Source organism: Camellia sinensis, chromosome 8 (genome assembly GCF_055761805.1).
Source record: "Camellia sinensis isolate YWXY chromosome 8, ASM5576180v1, whole genome shotgun sequence".
Lineage (NCBI taxonomy): Eukaryota > Viridiplantae > Streptophyta > Magnoliopsida > Ericales > Theaceae > Camellia > Camellia sinensis.
Genome location: NC_138968.1, coordinates 7,702,679 through 7,713,917, shown reverse-complemented (window position 1 = coordinate 7,713,917; position 11,239 = coordinate 7,702,679). Strand labels below are relative to the sequence as shown.

The window sequence follows — 11,239 nt, the reverse complement described above, 5'->3', positions numbered from 1 at the left end:
AAAAATAAAATTAGAAAGGTAATCTGCGTCAAATAAACCCAATAAATTGGCTTTTTTCTAGTTGCCAAAGTAGCCTCCGTTTGGAAAGTGGGTTGACTTTTTGACTTTTTTGACTATTTGAGCCTGGACTCAAAAGTTTGGTTTGGGAAAGACTTTTTAGCTTTTTGATTTTTTTAACTTTTTTTGTGAGAGAAAAGTGTAATGATTATGGGTTGGATGTGATGTTTTGTCTGTTGTGGCTCAAATAACTTATTTTGTCTTTTGTGGCTCAAAGAGCCAAAAGAGCCTAAATGAGCCATTCCAAACGACACCTAACCATTTTAACTCCTAATTAGGTGGAAGACAGAGAACAGAGAGAGATAGATGGAGGGAGGATGAGAAGTGTAAGCCCACTCTTTCGCATGGTTCATTCCATGTCAGTAGAGGTGAATTGAGGGTACTCGATTAATTCTCACAAATATTTTTCAAAAAAAAAACAAAAAAATTAAATTACTTGTACACATTCTTTTTTATATGGGCAACTAAAATCCTAAATTCTAAACTAAATAAACTTTTGAGCATTACTATTCAATACTAAAAATTAGACTCAATTTTTAAACCAATTGATATGACCATCAAGTAAGATATTAAATGCAGTACTCTCTTCCATGTATTATATAATTGTTAACCAATCAAATCACCTACACATCATTAAATTTAGAAAATGACTTTAAAAAGTAGATTTATATATAATTTTCATAAATTCTTAGCACTCTCATAAATTTTTTAACATCTTTTACTTTCTTACAATTTTCTTTCATTCTTCTATCCATTTACAAATCTCAGGTCGAAAGGAAAAAGAGAAATTGAACCTTAACGTATAATGAGAAATGTTAAAAAAAATTAAGATATAATTCTTAAATTCATTTTTAATAATATGGCAAAGGTTGGATCTTAGATATTAATTGATTTTCAAATCAATAAATAACTAATACGGAATAATTCACATAATTATAATTAAAAAAATGCTTGAGACACTTAATTTATCACTCCTAATAATGTGTCTGACAAATGTCAAGTTTTAATTTGTCAAATATTACATCATGTGGAGTCTAATCTTAATGCCACACCATTAAGGGTGGCAAATTAAGAGATGTAGCATTGTTATAATTATAAATAAATTTACGAGTTATATTTTAAAGCAAAAATGCTAGAAACCTCCCAAAATTATTAAGTATTGTGTATAAATTTTAGTAATTTTTTGGGTCCCTAACATTACTCATTATTCAATAGTTGTAAAGCACAATTGATTACATAATATTCAAAATTAATTGCGCGATGTTGACTCACATTTGTTATATAATTGAGACAAATGATATCTATTACCAAAAAATAAAGAGATAAATGATGTCTTATTTAGCATGAGTTGTGATTTCTTATTTCTCGAAAGTATCATAAATAATCTCATAAAATATTTAAAATTTAAATAATATTCATCTCGGAGAAGGCTCATATACCTCTATTATTTAGGTCCCTTCGACAAGTATACTTTTAGTCAAAAAGTAAGAAAATCTACTAAAATTGTCTTTAAAAAAAATTTAACTCATAAACAAGTTAAAAATTCTCAAAGTAAAAGGTTCTTTCTATTTACACAATTTGTGCACTTTTTTCGTAAAAAATAGTGTAAGTCTATTAATGTGTTTGGTGTAAATCAAAATTACATAAATAACTTGTTACTCTATGACTATCCCACTGATTTACAATTTTCTCATATTTTAATAAAAAAAAATTAAAAATCACTAAAATAGAGTCACCTTCGAAAACCAACCGTTTGAGAACCTTAGCTGGAAAATGCCATATTCTCTATAAAATAATGTTTAACCAGATTTTAAGCATTGCATTGAAGAAGATCAAGATGTAAACACTTTAATATGAGTTTCTCTCCCATGAATTGGAGTTGCTTCTCATACAATACCATAAATAACTTGTTTATTGATTTATTAGCTTATTTAAGTCACATTATCTTACTTTTTTGCACAATTTTTTATTTTTTATTTTTTTTATAATAAGTAAAAAAGTCAACTTGTAAATCATACCCAAAACATCCCAAGTTTGTAAATTTTTTTTTTTTTTTTTTACAAACTTTTTTTTTTTATATTTTTTTTACAAACTTTTTAATATGACTAAATTGATGCGAGTAACAAAATTATAAGTAGTTCACCAAATAGCTCTAACGTGTACCGATTCATAAATGAGAGAGTAATGAAATATTCACAGTTGAGGAAGTCTTGCAGTAATTAATTTTAAATTAATTAAATTTATAATAAATAAAGTAAACAAATGCTTGGCTAACTAACCAACGTTTGTTTGGGTGGGGTTGGTACACTTTGGGGGGTTGGTTGGCAAAATGCATACATAGACACATACAGTATATACAACCACCGTTCCATAATGCATCTTGTTTTGCTTGTTCTTTTTTTCTTTTTCTTTTTCTTTTTTTTTTTTTTTTTTTTTTTTTTTTTTTTTGGTAAGGAACGGGTCCAAGCCAAAAAAGAAAGATCACAGCCTAACAATCCTGGAGGAATTGACCCCCTGTCTATCATTCTCAATAACTTGTGCCAATCTAGACGGTGTATTCTGTGTTTGTTCTTCTTTTCTTTATTGTTCTTTGAACTTTCCGAAGCACCGAAAAAAAAAAAGAAGTGAATTGGATCTCAAAATGGATCTTCGTTTTTTTCCCTTCTCCTTCGGTTTGGGTTTGAGTCATATATAATTGGCAGCAATGATAAAATATAAAAATCAAACATAGAATGAGATATAGATATCTCATAAGGAGTGAAGTCTAAACATAGAATGAGATATAAACACCCCCAAAAGGGATTAAGTTTCTCACGGATGTGCCGTAAATACCAATTTTATGGACACCCTATCAAGTATTGACACGTCATGTACAATAAAGAAATAGTGAGATAGTTTATTTCATACTAGAGAGAGAGAGAGAGAGAGTTTTGGGGTTTTTAAATAATATAAAATAAATTATAATGAATTGAATAGGGTTAAATCCACTTTCAAAAGCTGCGCAAAAAGCCGTTCGTCTCCTCCGACGATCAAAACTTAGACCTCAACTCCATCTTGTCCAGCAACAAAAATTTGAGACCATCAAACGTGCATATAATCTAGTGAGTTGTTTGATTATCTCAGTTCTTCTCCTTTTCTATTTTTTGAAACAATTTTCCAAATCGTCATATAAATTCATCATTCTATGTCTGGAACAATTTTGATTGGATCATGGGTTTGGGAAGAGCAAAGGATGAACCATCATTCACCATTAACTAAATGATCATCTCAATATCATTTTGTATATTGGATTACAAAATTACTCTCAGCCTCTGTTTTGGTTTTTTTTTTTTTTTCCTTTTCTTTATTTTATTGTTTTTAGATTAAAGATTGGAGGGGTGATAGAAAAAGCAAAAGTGAAAGATGAGAATCAAATATACTTTGAAAAAAAAAAAAATGCTATGAACTCACCCTTGAGAACCTATAATTTACCTTAAATTAAATGTGTTTGTGTAGTGGAGATTAAGTTGATAAATTACGGGGTCTATGGGTAAAATGAATTTAAACCATTGATTTATTTTTCTAAGTAAATTTTGGATTGATAAGTGTGGATTTGTAATGTTGTTATTTAAAAATTGAAAATAAAATAGTTTTTATTTATTTATTAGAAATCGAAAATAAGAAAGGTTAATCAAATTTATTTTTTTGAATGTGATCAAGGTTATACCGTACATTTTTAATTTTGAATCAGTATAGATATAATAGAAACACAAATCAAACCCACTTAGTTAATGGTGAATGATGATTTCATTTGTTCATTACTTTCTTTTATATTATTTTTTAACGAGTACATAAATTTGAATAATGTTAATTTTGTATTATAGATTTGATATGACAAGCACATCAAGTGAAGGGATTGATATCCTATTTTCTAGTAACTGTTCAGAAGAAGAATATTTTATGGATTTAGAATTAGGGGGTGATTTGAACAATGCAAATTTGTTAGAAAATCAAAACACCAACCTGTCACGATTCAAACTCGCCCCTATAAGTTTGGCGTCATAACCGGCTAGTAATCCGAGATTACCAAAGGCCTTCCTATACAATCAAAATAATCGGGGCTAGCAGAAGCAATATACGAAAATACCAATAGTCCAATGAGCTGTGCATTTATATGAACAAACATGTACATACATAATCGTTAATTACCCACATACATATACCTATCTTATAACATAATTTATCATACAAAACATATGCATGTGCCGAAAATGTACATCATGATCAAAAGCTTGACAACGACCTTCCAGGCCTAGCCCCAACTTGGAGGGACTCAAAACACTCTAGAACGTTCATCTATACCTATACAAAAAAAAAAAGAAAAAAAACAGTGAGCTAAAACCCAGTAAATAGCATTAAAGTAAAAGGGTTAGTGAACTAATTCCAAGTATAACGTATCCGTAAAACAAATCATGACACAATCATTCATATCAGTCTTATATCAGAACGTAACATAATGGTACATCCAAAGGAATATTTCGTAATGTCTTTCGACTAGAGTAATCAGTCCCAGAAACCAATTAAACACATATCACCACAATAAAGTGGCTAACAAGATCTCGTAATCACATGTATATCAGGGATCTGCACTAACGTGCCGTCCCCCATGACTTGGGACTATGCTTGGATGCCATATTAGATTCACAAACCGGATATTCGTTCACAGAATCAAAATCACATTTCTGAAACATATCATATCATACAGCATATCGTATAACATTTCAAGTATAGTGCATATCAATATATCTTTACAGAAATGTTACTTACAGTGGGCGTCCGATAATGATTGCGCGATCCCCGACTCATGACCTACAAGCACAATGCACATAACACAACCTATGTCTTATCAATACATTTACAACTCGTACAGTTGGTTGCTAACTTATTCAGTTCATCATCTACTTGTTCATTCAATTATCTATCATTAACTTCCTCCATGCCCAAGAAATATGAATGCACATGAAAAACACGTCAAAACCATGCAAACGGAGGCCCAGAAAGGAGGAAAACGGAAAGAAAACAATTCCGAAACCACCCTGAAAAATCGAACGTGCGGGAGTCCTGACCGTATGTACGGAAATGCCACCGCACGTGCGCTCGCACATGCAATTTTTGCAGAATAAAACCTCACTTTTGCCCTGTTTTCAACACATGTGGGGCCTCAGGCCGCATGTGCGGTTCTGGGTAGCTTTGAGTCCGAAAATTTGTGTTTGAAGGACCTAAAATCCATAACTTTAAAACAAATCCCATTTCCAAATAAACAACTAAAAATCAGAAATTAAATGTCAAAACTCAAACATGTAATTAAAAGCTTCAACTCAAGCTTTCATGGAAGAATTTCTTTCAAATCTTAGAAGCCATGAAAGAAAGCAAGTTTATGAACATAAATTACATGATTTGATGTCATACATGGTGAATATATGAGCTAATTTCCACAAATCTAACAATACATGTTCATATATGCTTTCTCCTTCACTTTACCCCACAAACACTCTCAATGAAACATGAATCCCCCTTAATGCAACTTAAATTCCATAGATTGATGAGCATCACTTCAAACTCATGAAATTAGAGAAAGATCCTTACCTTTGTTGGTTGGTTGATTTGGCCCTAATCCCTTTTCTCTTCTTCTTTCTCTTCTTCTCTTAGCCTCTAGAAGTTTCTCTCTCTCTCTCCCCCTCTCACAGATATTTTTTCTTCTCTTTGTTGAGTCTAAGCAATGTATATGTATATATATACACTACATCATATATATCTATTTAGGCCAACCAAACATAACTTAATGAATCAGACGGAATCAATTTTTAATTAAACTTCCCAAATGGCTTTAAAAATTATCATTAGTCTAACTATGTGCTCAATTTTGGTTTTTGAACCTATTAAGGTCGTCAATATCAGTTCTGAAGTCGTAGCTCCAACAGATATTATTCTAATTCAGACAAATATTCTCAGATTAATTCATATTAACGCATAATTAAATAAAGATAATTGTGACACACATTTTGGGGCCGTTACAGTCTCCCCACCTTAGGAAGTTTGGTTCTCCAAACTTATCTTACATTGTAACAAGATCAGAAACCTCAGTCTCATATAATTTTTTAACTCAGTCACATATGGTCAATGCAATTCAAAGATCCATTTCAATCATTCAAAATTCGAAATCAACTCCATATCTCATATCAGTGAAGGTAGTAGCAGTCAAACACATAAACATTTCTCGCAAGATCAATTGTAAGATAAGGTAAGACAGCAGTAATCAATCGGAGAATGTATACAAGTAATATATTTCCCAGTTGGCAACGTTTATAATCACAATGGTTTCCTATCAACGAGTTCCATAGGATCAATTTCCAAGTACAGTAATACGGTAACAGTTATTCTTTTAAGCACATAATTCATATATTCACATAGCATAGGTCATTTTCCAATTACAGTAGCACAAAAGCAACCATTTTCTAAACGACCAATCCCATGATAATAAAAGTAGTATCCAAGCAATTCTCAAGCAATCATTCTTTAACAATACATGCAGTCCCCAATCAGTCGAAGATAAAAAGGAAACAAGTTTTCGGTTTACCACCCCATTAGCAAAGATAACACGGTCATTCGTCCAATAACAATTCATAGTCCCCATAAACAAAAGCAAATCAAATAAAGGTTCCATTTCAAACACAGTGTCGTCCCAAAGATCACAATCAATTCATTAGATAGACATTCAACTGTTCTAAAATACGTCCCATATGTGAATATACAAACTCACAGTTATGCATAATATCAAGTTTATTGTCCGAGGTAATCAAACGGGTTCCGTCGCCACAAAATCATGGTCTTGAGACGCTAATTCAAAGGGTCAGATATCATAACAAATCATTCCGAGGAAAGACACACACACATATGAGCCCAGATTCAATTATCACGTAAGTATTTGGTTGTAAATTTGTAAGTAGTAGGGTTGAATAATAAACATTCGTTCTCCCATAATCAGCATAGGTTTCCAATCTCGAAAGTTCTATACGTTGAATAATTCAAGATATATCATGCAAGGCCATAGTTCTAATTATGCAGTAAGTTTCCAACTGTATATCCAATCAAAGAACATATAATTTCACACTAGTATTCACATAAACAATTTGCACATGATTAAGAAAATTTATGCATCAACTGTCTCATTATGTTGGGTCTTTTCTGCAACTAGGGTATAAACTCTTCCCTACCTAAGATTACTTCTCTCCACAGTAGCAGTTGCATTTGTTCTTGGTGTCATTGTTGATCCAATCCCACTGGTAAACGGTCTTTCATTGCTTGGGTGGGCTTGTGAACAAGATTTGGCTAGTGTCCTTTTTGTCCACATCTAAAGCAAGCTCCAGAAAGGCGACGACAAATGCCTCAATGTTGCTTCCCACATTCTCTATAGGTGGGTATGTCATTGTTTCCACTACTTCTTCGTCTTGTGTTGTCACCAGTTCTTGAATTTGATTTCTCATTCACGGAGGCCATTGATTCACTAACCATTTCCATTTTCTGTTTCTTTAATTTCTTACCTTCTCCTTCGGTTGTTGCTATTGGCTTAGACATTTTCGAGGCAGCAATATTTGCTTCGAACATCAAGGATCTATCAAGTAAGTCCACATACTTTACCAATTTCAAAACATTTACCTGGTCAAACATTTCGACATCCAATCCGCCCTCAAATTTCCTTGCCTTTTTGTAGTCAGTATTAACCATATGAGGTGCATATCGGGCTAATTCAATAAATTTTGCTTCATATTCTGCCACAGTCATGTCACCTTGTTTTAGTTGTTCAAATGCAGATACCTTCCTATCTCGGATGCATTGCGGGGAGTACTTTTTGTAGAAAATTTCTTTGAATCGATCCCATGCCAAATCTCCATTCTCATCCCGGATGAGCATCCACCATCTCCTAACTTCTTCTTTCAAGGTAAAGGTTGCTAACCAAACTATATGTGTTTCGGTACACGAAAATACTTCAAAGATCTTTTCAGTTTCCAGTATCCAAGCCTTTGCTTTTAATGGTTCAATACCCCTCAAAAATTCTAGTGGCTTCATTTTCTTGTATTTCTGTGTAAGAGCAATGATATCATCTGTATTTGGCTCACTTGAACCGGAGGTGGTGGATGAGGTACGGGTAGTTGGCTTTGCTCTTGTTGTTGTCTCACTAGTTCAGTTAAAACCTCTACCATTCTTTCTAACCATTCTATTCTAGCAGTAGAAGATTCTGTCTCATCTACATTTCTTGCATTCTTCATTGGTCTATATAAGTAAGGGTAATAATAAACATAGGAGCTTTCATGTTCACATAAGGCACTTGTGTTATATCAAAATCAAAGTTGCATGTGAATCCACATAATTCCACATTCTCATAGAGGTTATCCACTTTTATGTATCGAAATTAAATTATATCTCATTTCTTTGCTTACGATATCACATAGTCACATACTTACTTGCTTAGTCATGTTGGAACAGTAATCATGTTCATTAAAATCAAACTTGCATGTTCATTCACTTAATTCTTTTATTCATGCTCATGGTATTCATTTTCAATTCCTTATCACACATGTACAAAAAAATGCACACATACCCACACATGACAATGCAATGTCCCTATGTCTTTTCTTCCTGTAGCTCAATTGGACACGTGTGTGGGTAAATTAACTTGTGCTCTGATACCATTCTGTCATGACCCAAACCCGTCCCTATAAGTTTGGTGTTATAACCGGCTAGTAATCTGAGATTACCAAAGGCCTTCCTGTACAATCAAAATAATTTGGGCTAGCGGAAGCAATATACAAAAATACCAATAGTCCAATGAGCTATGCATTTATATGAATAAACATGTACATACATAATCGTTAATTACCCATATACATATAACTATCTTACAACATAATTTATCATGCAAAACATATGCACGTGCTGAAAATGTATATCATGATCAAAAGCTTGATAACAGCCTTCCAGGCCTAGCCCTAACTTGGAGGCACTCAAAACAACTCGATAGGCTTCAAAACGGTGACTCGGCTAAAGATCCCTTCTAGACTTGCCCTCCAGAACGCTCATTTATACCTATAAATAAAAAAATAGTAAGTAAAAACCCAGTGAATAACATTAAAGTAAAAGAGTTAGTGAACGAATTCCAAGTATAACGTATTCGTAAAACAAATCATGACACAATCATTCATATCTGTCTCATATCAGAATGTAACATAATGGTACATTCAAAGGAACATTTTGTAACGTCTACATATCACCACAATGAAGTAGCTAACGAGATCTCGTAATCACATGTATGTCACGGATTCGCACTAATGTGTTGTCCCCTATGACTTAGGACTATCTTTGGATGCCATACTAGATTCACAAACCGAATATTCATTCACAGAATCAAAATCATATTTCTGAAACATATCATATCATATAGCATATCGTATAACATTTCAAGTATAGTGCATATCAATATATCTTTACAAAAATGTTACTCACAGTAGGTGTCCGGTAATGATTGCACAGTCCCCGACTTGTAACCTACAAGCACAATACACATAACACAACCTATATCTTATCAGTACATTTACAACTCAAACAGTTGGTTGCTAACTTATTATGTTCATCATCTACTTGTTCATTCAAATATCTATCATTAACTTCCTTCATGCCCAAGAAATGTGAATGCACATGAAAAACACGTCAAAACCATGCAAACAGAGGCCTGGAAGAGAGGAAAACGGATAGAAAAAAATTTCGGAACCACTTTGAAAAACTACACATGCCGGAGTCCTGGCCGCACATGCGAAAATGCCATAGCACATGCGTCTGCGCGTGCAATTTTTGCAAAATAAAACCTCACTTTTTCCTTGTTTTTCGCACATGCAGGGCCCCAGGCCGCAAGTGCAGTTCTAGGTAGCTTTGAGTCTGAAAATCTATGTTTGAAGGACCTAAAATTCATAACTTTAAAACAAATCCCATTTCCAATTAAACAATTAAAAATTAGAAATTAAATGTCAAAACTCAAACATGTAATTAAAAGCTTCAACTCAAGCTTTCATGGAAGAATTTCTTTCAAATCTTAGAAGCCATGCAAGAAAACAAGTTTATGAGCATGAATTACATGATTTAATGTCATACATGGTGAATATATGAGCTAATTTCCACAAATCTAACAATACATGTTCATACATGCATTCTCCTTCACTTTACCCCACAAACACTCTCAATGAAACATGAATTCCCCCTAATGCAACTTAAATTCCATAGATTGATGAGTATATCATTTCAAACTCATGAAATTAGAGAAAGATCCTTACGTTTGTTAGTTGATTTGGCCCTAATCCATTTTCTCTTCTTCTTTCTCTTCTTCTCTCAGTCTCTAGAAGTTTCTCTCTCTCTCTCTCTCTCTCTCTCTCTCAGATATTTCTTATTCTCTTTGTTGAGTCTAAGCAACGTATATGTATCTATTTAGGCCAACCAAACATAACTTAACGAATTAGACGGAATCAATTTTCAATTAAACTTTCCAAATGGCTCTAAAAATTTCCATTAGTCTAACCATGTGCGCAATTTCAATTTCTGAACCCATTAAGGTCGTCAATGTTAGTTCTGAAGTCGTAGCTCTAATAAATATTATTCCAATTCAGACAAATATTCTCAAATTAATTCATATTAACGCATAATTAAATAAAGATAATTATGACACAAATTTTGGGGCCGTTACACCAACCTATCAAGTCTTCTTTATGTAATAATCCTTTAGAGCCATGTGAAGGCATGATTTTTGATGAACTAGAAGATGCCATGACTTGTTATAATGCATATACAAGGAGAAAAGGTTTTGACATTTGAAAAAACCACACTCAACTATCTAGTAAAGATAATTCATTGATTGGAGAAGAATTTGCTTGCACGAGAGAAGGATACCGTCAACCAAGTTACTAAAAGAAAAATAAGAATGTCACAACTCGTCCTATGACCATGATTGGATGTAAAGCAATGATGTGTTTGAGAAAAGACAAAGGAAAATGGGTTGTAAGTAAATTTGTAACTGAACATAATCATGATTTGTGCTTTTCGAAAAGTACACTTCTACTTTGAGGACATAGAAAAATGACTCTTGTTCAGAAAAATCTCA

The 11,239-nt window shown here is 32.9% G+C and overlaps 1 protein-coding gene across 1 annotated transcript; it reads right to left on the bottom strand.

The window, feature by feature from the left end:
* Positions 1-7,482: 7,482 nt before the first annotated feature.
* On the bottom strand, positions 7,483-8,163 carry LOC114257015 (uncharacterized). Its single transcript, XM_028196726.2, has one exon. The coding sequence runs from the start codon at positions 8,161-8,163 to the stop codon at positions 7,483-7,485; it is 681 nt and encodes a 226-aa protein (XP_028052527.2).
* Positions 8,164-11,239: the final 3,076 nt, after the last annotated feature.